Genomic DNA, 23303 nt, shown 5'->3' on the forward strand with positions numbered 1-23303 from the left:
AAGCGGGCGGGTGTCCTGGGGCAGTGCGGGGGCGGCGGCGGCGGCTCGCGGTGCGGGACCCGGGCCTTCGCAGGGTCTTCGCTTGCAGCGTGCAGCAATCGCTCCTTCCCGGCTACCGCTGGTCTTACGAAGCGCTTTGTACAGGACAGGAGGGACGTTGAGTTGTCCGTTGTTACTTGGTTCTTGGGAAAAACGTTTAAAAGTTGCCCACCGCGAAACAGGATGGTTTCGGCCCACGCAGCACACTGTACGCAGGAAAGAATACGTTAGAAATGGGCTGGACTTGTTCCTACGCATGTTTTTTTCACTCCATCTCCCTCTTTGTAGATTCAGGATTTAATTAGATTTTTTCTATTTAGAAAAAAGAGTATTTAGCCACTTACCATGCTTTTATAGCATAACTTGATTTTGCATTCTAGTTTTTTTTTGCAGACTGTTTTAAACATTTTAAAGTTAAAAAGCTTACATTTCTTACAGATAAGGATTGTAAGAAAAAGCCGTGATTTTTGTATAGGTAATTGAAAAGTCTGTCAGGGAAACATCGCAGCAACGCATACAGAAAAACAGCTTTTATCGATATGCTTGGTGATGGGTTTTCTGATAAGCTTGTGGGCTGGTCACTGTTCTATAATGGCAGTAAGCTTAATCTCACTCAGCTGTCCTAGATTCTAAATGTGCTGATAACATTAGCACACAGAGCATGTAAATAACTTTAAGAACTGTCACCAAAGGCAGAATAGCATAAATGAAAAGAACTTTTTTTCTGAACGTAAATTATTACCCTTTGAAATATTTACATTCATTCTGGCTCACTTCTGTCATTTGTAGAAATGAGACTCACCTAAATCCGAGAGAACTTCAAACCAGACAAGTAAAACCTATTTTCCTTTTAATACATTTTAATTCTTTAACTGTCGGCTTTTAAGTAATGAGCTGAGAGGTTTGTCTGGAGGGAAATCGCCCCATATCAAAGCATAATCTTCCCCTACTCATACAGTTATTATGAGTCCCAATGCAATCTTATGTATGTCTGTGTTGGTGGGTGCAGACAAATGTGACTCCTTTGCCCATGCTCTGAGGTGGCCATTCATCAATCTGCTTTAGTTCAGAAACCATATAACTGTATTGGTGTAGTATGGCCTGTGAGCTAATAAAATCTAAAATCAGGCTTGATTTCCTGAAGGACCTGGTTTCCCAGCACGGAACCGTATTAGTGTGGATGTATGGCATTTGGACTAGCGCTGGCTTGTGTCTGACTAGTTAAAGACAGGGGGAGAGAATGACCTTGAATCTCTCTCTGTACTTGTCTATGTCTATAGACATTAATGGTCCTAAAGGTTATATGAACTGATAAGTTTTTATGAAGCACCTGTGGGTTGTTTCAAAAGTGTCTGTCAGGTATGTTGGGATGCTAATCAAGCCAGAGCCTTAAAGACAATGATTCAAGTAGATGATAAACAAAAATTTTTGCTTTTTTCAAATATCTAATATGATGGAAGAGATGAGATCCCTGGACTTGATCATATTCTATTTCATTCCTCAGTGTTTGATTTTAAGGAAGTTCTTGTCTTTTAGCCTTGAAAAAATAGAACATGGTGTGCCAGAATCATATATAAAAGGTAGTTCTGCTCCTTGTTTTTATTTTTCTTCCTTGATAAGACATTTTTGGAGAGGCATCTGTCAGCTAGAGTGTAAATGCACGAGCTTTTCAAGCAACAGTAAATATGTGGATAATGAATTCCCAAGATTACAGCAAGCATAATGAATGATTTTAAGTGATTTTGTGCCATGAGAGATCTACTTATATAAACTATTTACATATAGCAATCTCCTAGACCATTTTGCATAGTTATCGAGGTGGTTATCTAATACTAGGGATTGTCTGTAATTTACACAATATCACCAGATCTTGCTTTAGTAAGTGCTGGTCTGCCTTTTCAAACATACCTAGTTTTGGCTGAAAGATTGTTCTTGCTCTGCATTAATGCCAAAATGGATAGATAGCTACACCTACCTTAATTGTAACAAGTTGACACTCATGTGTAGTGAAGCAGGTGACATGGCTTGATGTGAGTTGGTCAAGAGACAGCTTCTAAAGCTAAAAACTTACCTCTCTGAGGGGAACTCAAGTAATATATTTATGACTGCAGATGCAATGAACACTTAGCAGAAAAATATGTGGCTCTAGAAAACAAATTACAGCAGTGTGGTTTTGTTTCATATAGTCTTTATTTCATACCAGATATTTTTTATTTAGGCATCTCAAATTTTCATTTGAACCTGAAACAAATTTCTCTATTAGTTAAAGTTCTGAGCCAATATAAAACTTGTATTCAAATGTGGAATAACTTCTTTCCCCAATAATGTGAAATGAAGCAGGCAAAATAAGAATGAAAGTGATAGAATGAGGGGGAGTATTTCAGAACAGAACTGGAGGTTTAAGAGAACAGCTTTTAAGAAAAGAAACATGAAACAAAGATGAACACCACTCCCATCTTTACTTGAATGATTTCTCTTTTGTGTGCCGCTGCAGGTGTGTAGAGGATTCGGAATTAGTGGGGAGATAAACTGAATGGCTCTTGTAACAAGCAATTTCATCTTTTAACAAGGCTAGCTACACTTGTTTCTATTTTGATATCTGCTAGTTTGTGTTGTTCTCATTAACATTAGAGGCAAGATACTGAACTAGCAATCTATTTAAAAATGGCACCTACTTCATTTGTAAATGTTGAGCCAAGTAGTCTTTTATTTTTATTCTATGTATTCTTTCCGCTGTACAGGTTAGTTTTCCTATCCCGGTATCAATAATGCATTTAACTGCTCTTCTAACCTACCTAGGCAAAGGTGCAAAATCTGATTTTGCTTTTCTTTTTTTGGGAAAGGCAACATAACCTTCTTAAAACAAAATACTCGCTTTAAATATGGGCATAATATTTGAAAGGAAGAGACTTTAAAACAAGAGTCTATGTTCATATCCATTTTACATCCTCTCTTAGTGTGTGATTGGTGATCTAGGCTAATTGAACTTCTGTGCATGTGCCTGCCGGTTCTTAACTCGCAGTCTGGCAGCTCAGGACAAAAACTCGCTCTCCCCTGGCAATGTCAAAGGAGCCTTTTAAACCTTCCAAGAACCCCAAGTTTTTTTTGTCGTTCCCCCCCCCGGTCTTTTCAGATCTTGGCATTGTTGGCTAATAATGCTGAGGTGTTTAAGAGTTGGTTTTTCTGCAGCTGTTTTTCTTTTTAAAGCAAACTGGTGAAATCACACAACACAAATTCCTCAAATCATCTCTGTATATAACATATTGAAGATTATTAGCGACCTGCCCCATTTCGGACACAAAACTCTGAAAAGAACATTGTTTTCACGTTCTTGAGTATTTTCATTCAAATGTAGGTAGTGGCTTTGTGGAGGATGCACAAGGTAAACTAATCCACTGCGTAGTTTCTATGACAAAACAAGTTTCAAAGTGGTGTCAACTGTTAAAAGTTATTCTGAAAGACAACTCAAATATGAAGCTTTGCAACATAAGAGCTCACTGTCTGTATGGTAATTGCCATCTTTGGATGTGAAGTACTGGAAGTAGTTTTCTGGTAAATTTTGAGTTATTTTGGTGTTCTTTGAAATAAACCAGCACAAGCCATTGGGAGAGGTTGGGTACTAGGCTATGTGAACCTTGAATCTATGGACTATAAGGCCAGCACTCCTAAGCATTTTTCAAAAATACCATTTCAACCTTTTTAATTTTCTTTATAAAGCATATTTAGAAGATAAAACTGTATCTTTATTTTTTTTCTCCAATTTTTAGCATGCTCTTACCTGTTAGAAATGTTTGTTTTTCTTGGACAGGTTTGCAGTCTGTGACAGTTTCTGTTATGGCTATTTATGTGGATCATCGAATAGAAGCTCCTGACTCAGTTGCCTCCCCTTCTCATATAACATGGCACCCACTTCATCCGCTCCTGGCAGTCGCTTCCATCAGCACTACATCTGGGGGCTGTGTGGATATCTATCTGGAACAGGTATGAATAGTCAGAAACTTTGCTTTTGGACTTGGTGTCATTTTGCTGCTTTAAAATTTTGCTTTTGTTTTATATATATTTGTATCCTTACTTGTGCTCCTTTAATCCTTCTCTCAATTTTAATTACTATTCATGTCCCATGCAATTTAGGACAAGTCAGTTATCAGTTACTGGTTACAGGTATTTCATAACAAGTTCTTCATAAATTATATTGATCTTTCAATTGAAATTTTTTTTTATGGTTCTTAGGTCTTTTTTGTGATGGTTACCAATTTGCTTTTGAAACTTAAGACACTTAGTCCTCATGGTATGAGAATTTCAGGCTTAAAAATAAAATAGACACATACTTCTTTTTTTAGAAACACTAAGTAAATAAAATGTAAAGGAAAAAAAATAGAGAAGAAATGTAAAGAAAAAAAATTATTCCTCCATCTCAAGACCAAGCTGACTTGCTAGAGCCAGGTAATCGAGTAGGTGGTTCCTAATACAGTTTCTGCCTGTAGACAGGTCTTTCCCTCTTTTCATACTCTGATAAACTTCATGCAAGAGGCTTGTAACACTTTGGTTTGCATTGTTTTGGGGGAAAAAAGTATCTGCTCTATTAAGGGAAATTATACTATAACCTATCAAGCAACAGGTGTAATGTAAACATTTAAGTCTGTTAATATGAGTAGCCTATAAAATGCATACATTTCAAAGTGCTTTTTCTAAAAAACTCTCATCTGAATTTTACAAATAGTGAAATAGATGCAAAGATTAAATGAGTTGCCTGAGCAACTCATAGCAAACCATGCACAAAGGAGGGGTAACTTTAAGAGTTTAACATTAGAGTATTCTGTATCCTCACTAAAATTGCTGTATTGTTTTTCAAAAAGTTGGCTTTTAGCTTCAAACCTAGCAGAAGCCTTCTCATCCTTTCTACAGGAATCAAAGTTCAATATTCAGTGAGAGCTGCTCATGAATACTTTGAGGGAAAAATAGCCTGGAAAAGCAGAGTGAGGCAGTCGCTTTTAATACCACTGTGTTTTCATTAGCAATTTTGAAGTGGATGTACTGCATATCGTAGTACATTTTAATGCATGTAAAACAGATGTAAATGAAATTTATGTAGCCATCTCATATGTTTTGCAGGATGCTCTGTTAAACGTCTGTTCTATAAGACAGAAAAATATCTTGTTGATTGGGGAGCAAGTCTGAAGGTGTGGCTGCACCCTGGTGCTGAGTTTCCATTGTACTGACCCTGCACTTTATTTCCATTTGCAGGGAGAACATGTGTCTGATGCACATGTTGAAAGAAGCTTTCGGGTCACATCCCTTTCCTGGCAGCCCTCCAGACTGATTTTGGCAGCAGGCTGGGAGAATGGAGAAGTTGTGGTACTTAACAAACAAGACAAGGAGCACCACACTGTACCACCCAATCATAATGCTGAAATTACGGTTCTAAACTGGAGTACGAATGGTACCCGCCTTGTGTGTGGTGATAGGGTAAGCAGCTGAAATGCCAAAAGTGTTTTTGATGTGGAACACAACATTGCAAACCCCACTGATAGAAAAGGATTGTAGAATGGACTACTAGCAAACTACTACTGGTTTGGGGGGGAAAGTTCAATTTTATTGCTTTAGGTACAAATTAATGGATGGGATAACGGAGGCACAGAAAGTTGGAATTTTTTCCTCCTGTCTCTGCAGGAATTTTTTGGCAGACTCAGGAATAAAACCAAGATGTCCAGAATCAAAGTTCTGTAACAGAGCTGCAGTATATTCATCCATTGCACACACATAGCTACCCTCACTTAAGTACTTAAAAACATACTAATTTCTCTTGTGTTAGTGTAGGTTGTCTTGTTTTCAATAAGTAGCACCTATTTTATTGAAAATATATTGTGGAAATATTTTGAAATGTGTTTGTCTTTATTTCTTAATGAGCTGTTTGCCATTTTATATAGTGAAATGAGAAATTAGCTATTGAATATTTAGTATTCAGGATTAAGTATTCATAGAGTATTCTGGTTTTGCCAGTTCTTAAGTCAGCAAATAAAATAGGTCTGTTTTTGTTATCATCTCCTTGATACAAACTTGAGCGTGTCCAAGAATTTCAGTTCTGTGCTTCAAGAATTCTTGTCTATATGAGTCAAAGGAAAATATAATTTTACACCATGTAAATTTTTTGTATAATTTTACACCACTATTGATTGTTGGATTTGACAGAAAAACTGTTAAGAATCACAGCTGAATTTATCCTCTTGCTTATTAGAAAAGAAGAAATGCTGCTGAGACAGAAGAAGGTGACACAGAGTGTAACTGAAACCTTATTTATGCAGAGAGAATACATTAATGCAACTGCAGTTAGTTCTTTGTAGAGAGCCCTGTATTTATGACCAGACTTTTTTCGTATTGATTTGTTTGGTGTCAGATGACAGTAATCACATTTTTAAAACAGATATAGCTCTTCGCAGAATCACAGAGTAGTTGAGGTTGGAAGGGACCTCTGGACATCATCTAGTCCAACCCCCCTGCTCAAGCAGGGTCACCTACAGCACGTTGCCCAGGACTGTGTCCTTGAATAGCTCCAAGGATGGAGTCTCCACAGCCTCTCTGGGCAACTTGTTTCAGTGCTCTGTCACCCTCACAATAAAGAAGTTTTTCCTCATGTTCAGACGGAACTTCCTGTGTTCCAGTTTGTGCCCGTTGCTTCTTGGCCTATTGCTGGGCACCACCGGAAAGAGTCTGGCCCCATCCTCTTTATTCCCTCCCTTCAGATACTTATACACATTGATAAGATCCCCTCTCAGTCTTCTCTTCTCTGGGCTAAAAAGTCCCAGCTCTCTCAACCTTTCCTCATATGAGAGATGTTCCAGTCCCCTAATCATCTGAGTGGCCTTTTGCCACACCTGCTCCAATAGCTCCATATCTCTATACTGGGGAGCCCAGAACTGGACCCAGCACTCCAGGTGTGGCCTCAGATGGGCTTAGTAGAGGGGGAGGATCACCTTCCTTGACATACTGACAACACTCTTCCTAATGCAGCCCAGGACACTGTTGGCCTTCTTCGCCACAAGGGCACACTGCTGGCTCATGGTCAGCTTGTCCACCAAGACTCCCAGGTCCTTCTCTGCAGAGTTACTTTCCAGCTGATCAGCCCCCAGCCTGCCCTGGTGCCTGGGGTTATTCCTCCCTAGGCGTAGGACTCTGCACTTCCCTTTGAACTTCATGAGGTTCCTCTCTGCCCATTTCTCCAGGCTGTTGGGGTCCCTCTGAATGGCAGCACAGCCCTCTGGGGTATCATCCACTCCTCCCAGTTTTGTATTATCCACAAACTTGCTGAGGGTGCACTCTGTCCCTTCGTCCAGGTCACTAATGAATAAACTGAACAGTATTGGACCCAGTATTGACCCCTGGGGTAAATCGCTAATTACTGGCCTCCAACTAGACTTTGTGCCACTGATCACAATTTGAGCTCTGCTATTCAGCCAGTTTCCAGGTTTTGATCACACAAGAGAATCCTAAGGTTCTAGGTTTTTTCTATAATGAAGTATTTTTTTCTATTTTTCTATAATGAAAGTTATAAAAGCTAAAGCTTTAGATTGTTAAAAGTCATTGAGAAGATATGGGATACCTTAAGAGGGAATCTCATAGATTCGAAGATCAATGTCCTTTGTCCTTTCCAAATGTTGTTTGAAAGCTGCTCAGTTCTGCATCATTTCTATAACCGCTGTCACACTTAGAACATGTAATGAGCTTTTCTTTCCAGTCTGTTATACTTATGACTGAGTATGGAAGCATAACTTACAAGTAGATTTACATGCTTTTATTCTGAGTTCTACCTTGCTTTTTCATCTACCTCATAAATGTTTATCTTTAGACAGAAATCAGTGACTTCAGTTTGGTTTCAGATTCTAGACTTTGCCAGAAGTTGGCAAGCAAATGCTAACTCCCAAATGCATTTTGGAAGATAAAGAGTTCCCTTTACAGTAACCCTTGCAAAACCAGTATGTAAAAAACACTTGCTAATGTCTCATATATCTTTTCAAAGTGTTGGCATAGGGCATTATCAGACACGTACTGTGAATTGAACTAATGGAATACAAGATTTGCTTCCTTCATTAGATAAACCCATCTCATGGTTGGAATAGAGGAACTGGGGGGGTCTATGTGTTTTAGAGGATAAAAATCCAAATGACCTTAAATAGTTTTGGTTTTCATGTGATAGTTCCATTTTTTTCTGAATGTTGGTGTTATTTTAGAAGCAGAGAGAGTGGCCTTTGTGCAAAAGGAGCCAAGTCTCGTTCAGACATAGAGAGATGCTCTCAACGTGGGGTATCTTGAATGGAATGGAATGAATGTCAACAGCCTTAGGAGGCTGCAGGCTTTTCCTCCAGCTTATAAGTGGTGCAGACTTTCTTATTTGGAATCCCTGGACTTTGGTGACATTTAAAGCTGATGGAAAAGTTAGAAGAGCAACCAATAAGACAAACTTTCTGATCATAGGATCACGTGATTCCCAGAGATAAGCAGGAAGCATTGTGTGAACCATGAGTGGCCTCTTGGAACTTGAGGACAGCAGTTTCACAGCTGCACAGTCTTTAAGCTAAAAGAGACAGAATTGCACTTGGTAAAGAATATTGGATGGTATAAATATTATCATCTTACTGCTGAGAAGAAATTAGAACTCTGATTCTGAGCATTTAGGAAAAAAAGAAGGGGATGTTACCTTGGAAGGCCTCAGCTGCATCTCCTGTGGGTTCGAGTTAGAACTGTAAAGTATAAGTGTATGCAGTATACTACTGTTACTAGTCTTTCATTTCTAGACTATTCCATTAAAAGCAATAAAGAAAAATAGAGAAAATCATAATACATTTTTTATTGTGATTGTCTTAATGAAACAAAATGAGATTAAACTCTAGACCGCAAATTGTGACTTTTTTCATGCAGTGCTTACACAGGGGGCCTCCAAATGCAATTTGGTTCCTTGGCATTAACATAATGACAATAATAAATAATAATAGTCTTAAAATTCCAGCTGTGAAACTGTAGTGTAAGTCGGTTTGTTGGGATTGTTAATGTGTATGTCATGCTGCACTGTCCTTTTGCTTCTCTGCCTGCTCCTTTCTTTCCAGTCAGCAAGGGTTTGAAATTCATACTCATCCTGAGCTGGCGCAGCAAAATGCTTGTTAACTTCAAAACCTGTGCCAGGCTCAGAGGTTTGCACAGTATTTGCCCTTTCTCTGGTGCGTGTGCTTGTGTTCTGGCTCTCGGAAAAGCCAGCAACTGAGACTTTGTTTGTGTGATACTGGTTATTTCTTATTTATGCTGCAAATGTTTGTTTTGTAGAAAGTATGTGTACTTGGATAGAGAAAAGAAAAGTCCAGGTTATATATTCCTAATTGTTATATAAAATTGGCAGCAAAATGGAAGCTTAAGAATATAATCCTTCATAATAATATACAGTAACAGTCTTTAGATATAAAATATCAGGAAGCATGAAAACTTGCTTGAGATGAGATAGGTAAGAAAAAATTGGAGAAATGGAATTAAGGAAAGGGAAGGTTAGGATGAGTGTCAGGAAAAATATTTCCTGGGAGTCCGATCTATTTAGACTATTGAACATTTTCCTAAAGAAATGGTAAAAGCTATGTTGCTCAAGATAATTCTAAAGTTATGCTGAAGGAAATAGTGTGGTTACTTTCCAGAGCCAATTTCTATTGACTCCTGTTGAATGAATTAGCTAACCAGTCTTTCGTTTCTTTAGCTCCTGTGTTTCTTTCAGCTATGATTTTTTTTTTTTAAATGAATTCTCATTGTAGTCAAATGTCTACCGTATGAAAGAAAGAAAAAGCTGCAGAATTTCTGAAGTTTTTCCCTAGACAGGTGATCTGCATCCTGGGACTTCACATGTCTGATCAAATACCCACGATCTTCTATATGTGTGTGTTATATGCACTTATTCGGAGATGCATACCTTTTCATTTACTATCCTGTAGCTTACTGTGTTTTCTTTTAGCAACCTGACTTCTTGCAAGAATACAGTGGAAAGGCAGTTACCTAAATGAATATCTGTGTATGTTTACTTGCAGGGAAAAACACGGCCGTTTTAATTGCCCTTGTAGTGTCATTTTACTAGAAATGGGTATGACCAACAAGCCTTTTTAGACAACGTGATTTAAAATAAGCACATAATATAAAAACATTTTTATTCCTTGTGTCTTGGTTTTAGGCAGGAGCAATTGCATTTGTCAACTAAATAGAAGGACAGGTATTGCTCTGTCAATAAAACAGTGTTTACTGAGTTGATACTTTTGTGTGCACTGAGTAGTTTGGGTCTGGATTCTCATCTGTGTGGAAAGTGTAATGAATTAACTGTTTACTTTTTTTAGCATGGGGTCTTGGTTCTATGGAGAATGGACCAGCGAGGTCGAGTGCAGGGTCCTCCCCTGCTGAAACATGAATATGGAAAATACGTATCTCACTGTATCTTTCGACCACCCCCTCCTGGCGAGTAAGTATGGTGCCCCTTTGAGAGCACTGGTAGACCAGGTCTTTCTCTTGTTCCACGGAAGGACAAGCCTGTTCCCAGACAGGCTTCCCCTCGCCCCAGTTCTCCTCCTACCTGTCCTCTAATTCCAGGTTCTTCTCCCTCTCTAGTAGCTGGCTCTGTGTTCTGTATTGAGCTACAGACCTTTTTGTTTTCTTCTTTTTTTTTCTTCTTCCTTTGGTTCTTCTAATGTAGCAATGTTGCTGATAGTGTTTTCAGAGTGCTTGCCGCTTTTCACAATTATACATGAAATTATTGGTAGCAATAATTACATCAAAAATCAGTTCTTAAACATTATTATGAATTTCTTCTCTAAGCAAAAAATAGGACGCAGTTATAGTAGAAAACATAATTTTCTTTGCCTGGATCACTTGTTTGTTTCACATTTCTGTAGAAATAACAATGCTTAGGGAAAAGAGGTGAAACAGTACAAATTAAAACTAGTATTAGTATTTTTCTTTACTTCTCTTTTTGAGTTTATTGTCCTTTTCCAACCAGTGTGTTGAAACATTTTTTTTACCTGTTTACTATGTGCTTTATTAGGTCCTCATCCAACACATATAGGGTAGAAAGCACGGTGTTATGTAAGGAACTGGAAATAAGTGTCTCTGCTTGTTTGCAGGGACTTCATGCAGCTGGCAAAAGCAGCAGTGAGTGGTGATGAGAGGGCCTTGGATATGTTTAACTGGAGAAAAGCTGGAACAGGACCACCTTTGAAAATGGGTCCGCAGGAAGGACTGTCCTTCTTTATCACTTTGGCAGATGGTAAGAACAAAAACACATTTCCAGTCTGCTGGAAATTTGTCTACTTAGTGCTTCAAAACACTTTAATGCAAGATAATCCTGTTTTCATATATTCAACAGGATAGAGTGTTCATAGGAACTGGAGAATGTCTGGTAAGAAAAAGTGAATAAAACAATGAAAATGCTAACATGCTCAGGGTGAGGCTGTGCAAAAAGAACTCTATGGATATTGCATTAGGGTCCCACCGAAGTGAAAGTTGAGAGATGAGTAGACACTCTGTCCTTTTAATACAAATGAGGACTGCCTGCTTTTGAAAGGGCAATAGCTATTCCTGTTCCTGAAAGGAGACAATAGTCCTTGTTTTGACATTTCTGACAAGTGGAACAGCTTATTAGATTTCTGTCACTTTAAAAAGCCCTGACTAGTCATTGCTTCACATGTAGCTCTTTTCAAATGGAGAAGGAAAGCAATTTCTAACACCCAAAAGTAAATAGAAGTAGAAATTGTCCTCATTTTGTACGAAGATCGAAAATAATGCATGTGTTGTGGTTTTGCTAGAAATAGTCAGATGCTACTGGAACATATTTTTATGTGAAATTATTAATTTACTTTTTCACTTCTTTCCCTGTGCTTTGAAACAATGCTTCAGTCTAAAGAATATTAACAGGACTTTTTCCTTCTATTTCCTTAGTTTTCTTCCTAAAATCCTTTTTCTTTCTCTGGCATATACCTCCTCCCCTTATTTTTTCTGTTCTGGCTATTAATTTATTCTCAGCTAATTTTCTTCCTACTCCAGTTTTTTCTGGTGTTGCCTTTTGTCTCCCTCTAACCTGTTACCCCTTGGGATGAGAGCCAGAATGTGCGTGACAAGTATTCTGTGTTTCTGGTAGGTAATTTGAGTATGTAATCCTCTCAAATCAAGTGTTAACAACTCCGAAAATCCATTTAAGTTATGCTAGTTCCACAACTCAATTACAGCATGATTCAGTATTTACATTAGCAAGAATGAGACCCATAACTAACACCAATGCAGCTTTGTGTTGATTGCCGGAGTGGTGTTGTCTAGCTGGGTGTTTATTTTGCAGAACAGTGGACTGTACCTTCATTTGGTTGATGAGGTACGAGCCACTTTGCCAAACATGAACCATTTAAATATAAAAGCCACACAGAGCACTTCTGAAACAACTGTACAAGAAACGAATCTTTGAATAGCTGTGTGTTAGTGTCATTTCCAGAACAACTGTTATGGTGATGCACAGCACCATCTAGGGACAGACACGCTATCCTGCAAGTGGGTGTCCTTACCTTTTCTTTGAAGTTGGGGCCTCCTGTCTGAACTTCAAATTTCAGTCAAATTTACATTGCCTTGTTCTTTTGAATAGTCTCATTGTTTTAGTTGATTGAGCATACATATTTTTGTGCCCATGTCCTAATCTAGCTATCTGTCATAATTTCAGAAACAGTTGTTATTTTCAAAGAGTTTAAAGGTGACTTGAAAATTACCTCTGTAATCAGCATTGTCAGACCAAACTCATTCAATAAAAATAAATGAAAAATTTGCTTGTTTTAAATTTGTCTGATGCACTAAAAAATTATTCCAATTTTTCTAAATAGCACAAAAGAGATTTGATTAAAGACCACGGAGCATCTGCTAAAGCTAAATTAAAATAAACAGATAGTTAAGATCCTCATAAAAACAAGTTTCAAGTATTTATTAGAATGATAATATTTTGATAATGATAATAGATATATTTTGATACTACAGCGATCAGCATTTTGGAAGTAAAACAGTTGATGAAATTCAGTTAACACATTGTAGGAGGTGCTTATCTGAAACAAGAAATCCTAAACAGATCAGAAGTTTCAAATGTTGTTTTGCAACATTCTCCATGAGTACTAAGAATCATTTTTGTTACTGGGACATGACCTGAATAGTCTAAGTCATCCTGATATTTTTTTCTGAAAGCACCCTTTTTTTGTGTTCTCTGCAGACATTTAAGGTCTGGCCCCTTTGGCCTAAACAGTGTCCACTTTCTGCTGCTTTTTGTCTTCAAAATCTCACAGTTGTTTGCTCAGAATTTGCTCAGTCTCAATTAGCTCAGAATTTGTCAATTTTTGAGATTAGTCTTTTAACTTTCTTAAAGTTATTTAGAAAGCTATAATCCTTTCCCTAACTGCATAAGCAGCTTCAAAATAGTGAGTACTCCTACCTATGCAGTACTAATGCTCTTTGTATAGTAATATCCAAGTACAGAAAGACAACTTAACTCAGGACCCAGTTTCAGATGGTAAACAAAATCAAGGGATTGACCATTTGTTGTAAAAGATCTTGTAAGACTTTTACAAGAGTAACAGTAGTCGCACTGGTATCTTGGTCATATTCGAACTGTGTTAATTACATCCTGCCTACCTAACCTTTTCCCCCTGGTTTCAATTCGATACCGTATTCTTTATGTCCTGTCTGAAGCCTGGATTCTCAAAGAGCTTTGTGCAAACACAGTGTCCGTCAAGATTAACGAGGCTTCCTGTGGGGTCTACATCAACCTAACCTTGGGCCCCAATCCTGAGTCTAGCAATGCTGTGCCCTAGCAGTGGCCGTATTGAACACTGCAGGGCAGCTGCAGGGATCCGCTCCCTTCTGTCTTGCAAAGGTGGTGTGAAGCATGCTGTTTGTAAGCTGCTTTGCTATCCTGTGGCTGTAGATGATAGATTAGTGCAAAGCATAACTACAATAGAAAAATAATGTTACTGTAGAGGATGCTGCATTGGACGGCTGTATTTAAGAAGAGAAAAGAATGAAGATATCTATTCAGACTTTATTTCAGGGAGAAAATGAAAAAGTATGCGAGCAGGCAGGTTAGGACTTTACCTTTTTTTTATAGTTGGAAGGTAGAGGTTGATAAGGTATTTGCAAATGTTTTCAAAATTGAAACATCCTTTTCAGTTGGGTACATCATATTAACTCTTAGGTACAATACTTCAGCTTAAATTTCTTAATGTTCACTCTTACACGTTTGTGTTTTTTCTACTTCAGCTTTTTAGGGAAAATATTTGATTTTATAGGTTTTTTTTGATCTGCACCAGTTTGAAATGCCACATTCAAATAGTGTCATGATTTGCTAAGAAGTGATATGTGTGTATGTGTGGCATTAGATCTGTCAGACTTCTATGACCTCATTTGTTTGTATGATTTCAGTAATCCCGTTTGGAAAATGCTATATTAATTCTAGTGTTTTTCACTGGGTAGAGATCTATGTATGATTTATGTATCGCTACAATTTAACCAAATGATAATGGCTTCTTTAATGTTGATATGTGCTGTAGTTGCCATGTCGTATACTACATTGTCAGTGTTCTTAGAAAGACACTCCACCATTTGCTTTCTATTACTCGTTTATAGTATACCTAGTTTCTTCTGAAATTCTTGTAGAAAATCTGTATTTAGGGTGTGTGGTGGGTTGCTTCTGAACAACGAAGAGCTTCATATCCATGGGCCTCTCTAAATACTAATATGAATTGTACTAATTCTTAGCGATCATCCTTCTTCCACAAATTATTGTTAATACTGAGGATTTCAGAAGCCATCATTTAGCCTTTCACATACATGCACACTTGCACAGAAAGTTTACTTTTGTTTGAAAAGTAGGGCATTCAAATGATTTGTGGTTTTGGATTTCCTAGATGGGGAAAAAGTTTTAATTTGTTTCTCTGGTCAGCTATCCCACAGCCTTTGTTCTGAGGCAGATCAGGGGACAAAGGAAGTGTGGTTATTGTTGTTGTTTCAGTATTTGAGGAATACTTTATTAAAGTAGAAGGAAATAACTTTGATTTTTGTGGCTTAAAGAACCGTTAACTAAGAACTGTGTAACTGGTTTATGTACACTACAGGGTCTGTGCATTACGTGAATGAGAAAGGAAAGACAAGCCATGTATTGTACATAGACAGTCCTGTCCAAAAGCTTCTGTTCATGGAGAAAAGAGATGTTTTAGTGGTAATAACAGAGAACCTGCTGCTGTCCTTGCATACAGTTACTCTTGAGGGAGAGGCAGAAGAGCTCATGAAGGTAAGAGGTTACAAGGTAAAGTTGAAAAGTTTAATCTTTATAAGTATTTGTTAGGTTTTTTTGGTTATCGCTTTTTTTGCTCACAGAGGAATCGACTCTTATTTTTCCATCTCAGATAATACCTTGATAAGCAAATATATGATCTTTGAAACATGGAATAAAAAGGTGTATTACTGAACTTGGAAAGATGGTTTTCATCTTGCTTTCCTGATTTTTCTTAGCTGCTTTCATTTTGACACTATATTAATCTTTTTAATCTTTATTTACCCAGTCTTAGTGAGTTAGAGAAGAATTGAAAGTTGATACTCTTCAAATCTATCTATAATTCCAGTATAGTCAAATGTTTATTAAAATGTTTTGTGGATGAATGGCTGATAATATATTTACTCAGATTTATTATCATCAGTCATTCAGAGCTGCCTTCTCTTTCAGGTTAGTAGGAGCAGTACCTACCCCTCTTGGTGACATTGTCTTTGTCTGCAAGTCTGAAAGGAGGTTTTGTTTTCACTTTACCAGTGTTCTTCAGAGCTGCAAAGACCAGAAAGACTTTAAAAAATAGCAACTCACAAATAGTAGTGTAATGACTCAGAAATGACTGTAAAGGGACAAACAGCAAACTGACTTCATCCAGGACCAGTAATCATCTTGGCCCAAAATGTAAATAAAACACTGCACTGTTGGAGAACACTGCTTTGAAAAAACCCTAATTTTTCTAAGATTTTTTTCTAAAATCAAAAAAGATTGGACACTTGTGTATTACAGGAGTGTCCACTTTTTATTAATCAGTACTTATTTTTGACTAGAAGCAAGAGCTGGTGTTTAATACTTCAAAAACTGTTGCTTGCCAACATTTCTTTTATTACTTTTATACATGATATACCTAATTCATTTAGTGGTGGTTGTTGTCTGAGGGAAACTGGCCTATCTGAACTATCTGACAGTTCTAGTAATTCTTACATTTTAACTTTGCAGCCACACTAGGCAATTCAGATACATATAGTCTGTCAATATGTTCCTCCTACCTTCTGGTATTTTCTTTTATTTATTATTTATTTATTATTATTTATTTCTGGTTAACAGGTGAAGTTGAGTGGGAAGACAGGCCATTCGGCAGACATCATTTTAATAGACCATAGTCTTATTGTTACAGCAGTAGGTGAGACAGTCCTCAGGTAAGAATCTTGTTTTAAAGCTGTTCTTGCTGTCCAAGAGAAATGCCAGCTGAAAGATTTATGGTCTGCAGCGGACTAAAAACTTTACTGAACATGTTTACATTATTTTCTCATTCTGTTTCTCAAAGTAAAGAGAATGAAAAATCTATTTTCTTGAGGAAAAACTTAATTCTGTATGTTTTCCTTTCCCTCAAGGTATTTTTATCTGCCAGTACTAACCAAACTTGTTCCTTTCTGAGTGCCTTTATCCGTTTCTTTCTGGAAAATAGATTCCTTTGATTTTGTGCATGGAAAAGATAGTCACTTTGTTCTTTCCACTCTTACTCTCTGAGACTTATGACAGTCATAGCATCAGCCACAGGAAAAATGTGCCCTGCTTGTCAGGATGTCTCTCTATCACTGTAATAAAACATAAGTCTTTTGGTTATTCTTATTTCTAATTCTTTAAAACAAATATGTCACTTTGCTGTCTGCAATGTTACCATGTTCTGTAGGTTTTATCTTTTTGCATTTTTTTAAGTACATGCTAAACCTTTTAGTTTTCTAACTGTGCTACGAGTACATGTCTTTCCCCTAACTTTTTTTTGGGGGGGACACCAGAGACTGTCCATTAACATCAGTGACTCACTTTTTTGAGCCTCTATCTGCTATTATCAAATTGAATCCTCTGGTTAATTTTGTGAGAATGTGATAAAGACCAATCATGGACAAGGAATACATTTGATAACATTGTCCAGCTCAACAAAATGCATCTGGAATCCAAAGGGCTGCTAGGAATGGTTGAGACAGGGAATATCCTTAAAAAAAAGAGGAAACATGAGTAGGAAGAAAATTATAGCTGTCTCATTTCTTTCAGGAAAAAAAAAAACAACACTGGGTTTGTTTCTGACTCCTTCCTTCATAGGAGAGTATCACAATACATGTTGCAGAATAAGAAGTCAAAGGAAAAGGAAGGAGATTGTTAAGAAATTCACATTCCAGAGGAAGCTGCTGGCGATTTCATTTTAAAAATTAAATGATCCGGGCATTCTGGAAACAGCAAATTAATGCCATGTATAGCATCCTATTGACTGTGTTTAGCGAGACACCTGGGAGGAAAAGCATTGTTAAAACTCTTTTGTTTTCTGTGCTTTAGGTTCTGGGATTTGGAGCGAGGTGAGAACTATGTGCTCTTCCCAGATGTGCAGTTTGGCTTTGAGGCAGGAGAATGTATTAACTGTGTTTCTTACTGCAGTGCTAAAGGTGAGAAACTGTTATCTCTGGTTCCTAAACCTTGTCAAAGTATCAATCTTTAGTGCCCTGTAGTCATTATTTTTATTTATCTTATTTATTTATTTATATTATTTATCTTATTTATTATTATTTATCTTGTTACTGAGGGTATGTTTCAACAGTGTTTTAGTTTAGATCAGGAATGTCCCTTCTGATGGGGCAGTGAGAGAATTCAGTACTCGCCACACGTTGGTTCACAGTGCGGAGTTACCTTGGAGATAACTCCAAGCACACAAATTGAATTCCCTTTGCTGGCACTGAAATAGAAGATGTGCTCCAGGAGTGCACCTAATGCACTCCAACCAGTAAGAGGCATTCAGTCTACAAGCCCACACTAGAACTAATCCAAAGTAGAGCTCTCCAAATGTGCATAGCGTGTGCATTGGATCCTTAACACAGACTGTTCCTCTCTACAGAGTTACTCCTGTGTGCTGTATAGTTTGCTAATCCGGACACGGCCAGGGTCTATTAGAATTGTTTTCAACAGTGGCTTGCACTCCAAACAGAACTATTGAAAAATAAATGGTTAATAAGAAATCATTGTCTGATACGATTAAAAGAGAACTTCATCTGGTAGCTTAGAAAATGGGTTTTACTATGTGAAACTTCTCCCATTGTTTCCCCAGAAGAGTTTAGGATTAGAGTGCTGGTTTGCAGGCAAGGCAAAGTGAAAGCTGCTAGAAGAAGGCTTCTCAATATCTCAAAACCAGAGTTTGGCTGCCTGTTACTTTGTATAATGTTTGTTTGTTTTTCCATTTGAAATGAAATGTCTAAAAGGTTTGTGAATGACAGGTCTTTTAGCAGCTGGTACTAACAAAGGGAGAATAGCTATGTGGAAGAAAGCATCAGTATCCAGTCAGAGCATAGGGACTTTGGAGGGCAAGGACAGATGGAAGCTCCAGGCACCTACAGAACTTGACGGAAATATCACTCAGATAAAGGTAAGACAGGAAAGAGTTTTGCATTTTAGTAGGACTTCACAAACATTAAATGAATATATCATCTTTGTGAAACAGAATAACTATAATTACTATCATACAGATATATACACCAGCAAAGAGGCTGATGCCCCCAACATGACATGGGAAATCATTGATAAATTTAGGAGTAGAGTTTGTCTGTAGAGATTTCTATGACTTTTCGCCCATCCTCCCCTCTACATTAAAGACCTCAAATAAAACCTCTAATTTCTCCAGTTTCTAAGTAATAAATTCTCATACTGGAACATATTAAAAGACTTAACCTGAAAACAAATGCCATGACGTGTCTGGAAATAGCCTGATATGTTTCCAGAAATCTGTCTTGGCATGAATCCATGTGCAACAGCTAAAGCACTTTTTAAACATTTATTTTCACTCACAGCAGAATAGCTGTTCAGATGGATATGTATGCTGAAACAGCTACCTTTTTCTGAAGGAGGAAAACCCTTGAATAACTTTCAAAATTGATATGGGCAGAAGTATTACCTGTTTGTGGCTAGTCTGTTACAGGCAGGGTTGAAATGGTCAGTAACATAAAACTCTGACATGCGAATAGATCTCTCTGCCTGGGAGAATTAGCAGTCATGGCATCCTTAAATCCAAACATTTCCCCTTTTAATGTCTCATTGACAGACCCTTTGGATTCAGCACCCTGAAATTGTTTTCTGGCAAAGATAGATTGTCAGAAGCCAAACTTATGTAAGTTTATTAAAATAAGCAAGAAAATTTGATTTAAATGAATGATTTTAATCTTAGATAATTTTATTTCTTTTTAGTCCCTTTTTGCATATAAAGTTTGCTCTTACTGGTAGTCACAACAATAAAAAAATATTTACAACCAGATATTTTTCAGGTGAAAAGGTATGCTCTCTACAAGACGCACTATATTTTTGCATGCAAAATGATTTTTTTTCAGATGCCTTTTCCTTTTTTTTTTTTTTTCAAAATCAGAAAGTGAATGATGCCTTGTTTACTAGATTTTTTTTTTTATATGGCATTAGTGTCAAACTCTATGCGGATAATAATAGGTTTTCTATTATAAATTTGCAAAACCAACATTTTAAAACATTTTTTACTGCTTTTTACAGTATTTTTAATACTGAAGGTTGTAACAATGCATTGTATTACAAGATTTATTAATTTTTAATCCATTCTTCATTAAGCTGCAGGATTCAGCATTTTTATTTGAATTATTTCAATGATTATTGTGAGCTTAAGCATAAATACTGTCTTTCCATATTTACTTATTAATTTTTTGCTATATACAAAAGAAATGAAATGAGCACTACAGTCGTAAAATTTGAGTTTAAAAATATTGTACATTAACAAAAAATTAACTTTTTTAACCACCCACCGTTCTGTTAAAAGATAAACAAAGCTCGCTCTTCTAAATTCTCCAGGGGTTTTCATTTCATTTGTTTGTTATTCACTAATCTAAAGTTTTGTCTGGATTTTTTAGAGTTTCTGTTATAACTTAGATTATTCTGTTGCTGTGCTTAAGAGCAGCAATGCCCCATGAGAACAATGCCCTTCTTTTGGGAGAGGAATGAAAATCAAACATGTATCTGGTGCCTTGCAAGAGAAAGTAATTTTATGTTTTCTTCTCTTTGGGTTTCACATTGGAATAGAAAGTATATAAAAAGCTATGGCGTTTGCTTGCTCTAGGTAAGAACATAGGGAGTATATCAGAGTCCTGCTTTCTAAATTAAAACGTAAGGCTGGGAAATACTGTTGAAGTCAGTAACCCAAATCTTTTGTTAAGATGCTCCCATAACAAAAGGCCCAGGATATAGGAAACAGTGTGTGCCATTAGCATATCATACATCTGCAAATAAGTTGAGGGAAAGGAAGAGATATAGATGTTTATGTCAGCTTGACCATTCAAATATTTTCCAGATAACAGGATATGGAGTGCTGTCCAGAAATAGCACCTTGTTCCCAATGTTTGTTGGAATAAACAAAAGCATTGCCAAACTATTGTCAACAATCATTGCATTTTTGTCTCATTTTATAAAGCTAACTTTAATTATGGATACTTTAGGGTTTTTTTGTAATATTAATCTTTAGAGTCAAAAATGTTCTGTAAATGATTTTCAAAATTGTCACGTGTGGAATCTTTTGGTAATTCCTGTGAAAGGCTATTCCTGTGCTTCCACAAAAATCTCGGAACAGTCACATACTATTGTGAAATCAGGGTGGCAATATCTTCATTTGACTCCTCGCCAAGCTAATCTTTTTTTTCAACCTGGCATAGTGGCTTCTGAAGAGAAGTGGTTGGGAAATGCACTCCACTCTAGCTCATCTACTGTGCAGTATAGTACTCTAGCAGCTGTTAATTGTAAGTAAATGCTATTTTAAAAAACAAACAACAAACCATGTAAATTAATTTTATTTCTCAGATGGCACCCTTGAATAAAATAAAATATTTCCAAATACAACTATTTAAATCAATGTTGGTGGAAGAGTATAACCACAGAAGTATCAGTATATCTGCATTTGTGATTAAAAAACTTCCAAATCAGGAAATAAATATGAAAGTTAAATAACTTTGAGGGAACCAGAGATCTTGGAGACTTGGCATACCCCTAGAATTTATAGAACTTATCAGTTGTATAGGAACAGAGGTGTTTTTGGACCTCACAGGGGTTTTTCTACAGCTCTTAAAAACTTTATAAATTATCTAGCCCATTTGGAAGTATGTCTGTATGAATGGTCTCTGGCGGGTCTTAAAAGAAAATCCAAAAAAACAAGCAAGAAAAATAACCCTCTGCCTGTTTCCTGGCCTGGTCATGAGACGGTTCCCATCTATGCAGGGATGTTAGGTGATATGAGGCTTGAACTATGTGCCCTGCTAATCGGGGAGCATTATCAGTGGTGTGTACGAGTTCAGGCTTCGCGCTCCCCCACGTGCTTTTAGCTTGCAGACTCGAGTTTGGATAACCTGGTGTGCAAGAGGGGTTTGCATGTAGCCAACTGGCTGCCCACAATGCTTTCTGAAAAGAATTATCCTTTGATAGGAATAAACATGAAAAATATCAGACATGCTTATTTGCCTATGGATATGGAAAGAGAGAATGAAAATGGGAATATTAACTACTCTCTTTAATAATATAGAGAGAATTCACCAGCTGCATGTTAAAAACTGTGTCTTTGCAAACTATGTCAGAGGTAGATCACACCTTCCTCCCATCAGATTTTGAAATCTCTGGTTTTAAAGTGGCGCTTTGCAGGTGGTATTTTTTTTATCTTAAAATATCATTTTAAAAACAATTTGTGATTCTAAATCGTATAAGGTACTGTTTTCTACTTCAGAATCTGGGATGAGTCAATAGGTCAATAATTGATCCAGAAATCTCTATGTTTTCATATTACTTAAATGAGTAATTGTTAATTCTTCAGGCAAGAATCACCTTTTTGTTACAGATTTGTAATATACCTAGTGCAGTTGGTCTCGTTCTTTTGGGGACTATGCAATATAAATAACAAGAACTTGCTAGAGTAGAATGTGAAAAATAAATTAAAAAAAAGGGAAAAATAATCTTCAGAAAACCCATTGAAAAAAAGCTTGGCTGGAACATGAGGATTCATCAAGAAGAGGAAAATGTTCTTTGAGACCCCTTTATTTATGCAGGTGATCAGTACTCTGCTAGAGAATTTGAACTACCTTGTTGACTGAAAGGGCTAACAAAGTTGCAGAAAAGAATAAGGAATTAGATGTGCAGCTTGCTTTTACAGATCAAAGCGTTATTAATCCCTTTGCGTATGTGACTGTCTTGCAGCATTAAATGTAAGGTGGTACAATAGCATCTTAGGAAAGAAAAGTGGCTTTAATTTATGAAAACACTCCTCTGTATAGACCAGGGGAGTCTGAATAGCTGCATAACCGTAGCATAATATTTCTAATCTCTAACAATTCTAGCCATTTGGCTATGGTTTTATTTAGGTAGTAGGACTTTGTGCCATATATATATTATGTTTGTTCCCCCCTACCCCTGCTTATCTATCTTGGGACATTGCTGTGACTGTTTAAGATTTTAGATGAAACTGTGCTGCTTTTTCTCTATTTTTTTTTCCTTGCTCTTTCCGCTGTTTGTAGTGGGGCTCCAGAAGAAACCTACTGGCAGTCAACAATGTCAGCTCTGTGGTGATTCTCAGTGAGCAGGCCATGTCATCTCATTTTAATCAACAAGTGGCTGTTGTCCAGGTGTCTCCCAACCTGTTTAATGCGACCTTCTTCAGCACAGGAGCCACATACAGTCTTCGTGTCGATATGAATGTTAATGGAGTCTTCGCTACTAAGGTTACTTCCCAGCCCAGTTGTGGGTCATTTTGTATATATGCACAAATATTTGCCTAGTTAAGTACATGGAGACCAAAGTTTGTACCTCTTTAATGTAACTCTTCTCTGATACTCCATTTCTTGTGTAGTGGACTGGAAGTATTTTTATGACTGTAGCAATCGCACAGTAGTGGAGTTGATTTTCAGACAGTACAGTGAATCAGTAGTTTTCTGGCTAC

The 23303-nt window shown here is 37.1% G+C and overlaps 1 protein-coding gene across 2 annotated transcripts in view; it reads left to right on the forward strand.

Moving 5' to 3' along the window:
• The first annotated feature begins 1311 nt into the window (after positions 1-1311).
• IFT140 (intraflagellar transport 140) overlaps positions 1312-23303 on the forward strand; it is an 85161-nt gene continuing 63169 nt past the window's right edge. The window contains exons 1-10 of one of the 2 annotated variants that reach the window (XM_026071636.1): positions 1312-1619; positions 3848-4020; positions 5284-5505; positions 10395-10516; positions 11175-11317; positions 15186-15361; positions 16442-16533; positions 17669-17775; positions 18598-18746; positions 22882-23085. In XM_026071636.1, coding sequence (XP_025927421.1) covers positions 1451-1619; positions 3848-4020; positions 5284-5505; positions 10395-10516; positions 11175-11317; positions 15186-15361; positions 16442-16533; positions 17669-17775; positions 18598-18746; positions 22882-23085 — 1557 coding nt within the window. In that variant the 5' untranslated portion in view covers positions 1312-1450. Of the gene's footprint in view, positions 1620-3415; positions 3422-3847; positions 4021-5283; positions 5506-10394; positions 10517-11174; positions 11318-15185; positions 15362-16441; positions 16534-17668; positions 17776-18597; positions 18747-22881; positions 23086-23303 lie in introns of those variants that run through there. The other variant, XM_026071634.1, reaches the window with a different exon arrangement.

The sequence above is a fragment of the Apteryx rowi genome, unplaced genomic scaffold, assembly GCF_003343035.1.
Source record: "Apteryx rowi isolate R43461 unplaced genomic scaffold, aptRow1 scaffold_329, whole genome shotgun sequence".
Classification (NCBI taxonomy): Eukaryota; Metazoa; Chordata; class Aves; order Apterygiformes; family Apterygidae; genus Apteryx; species Apteryx rowi.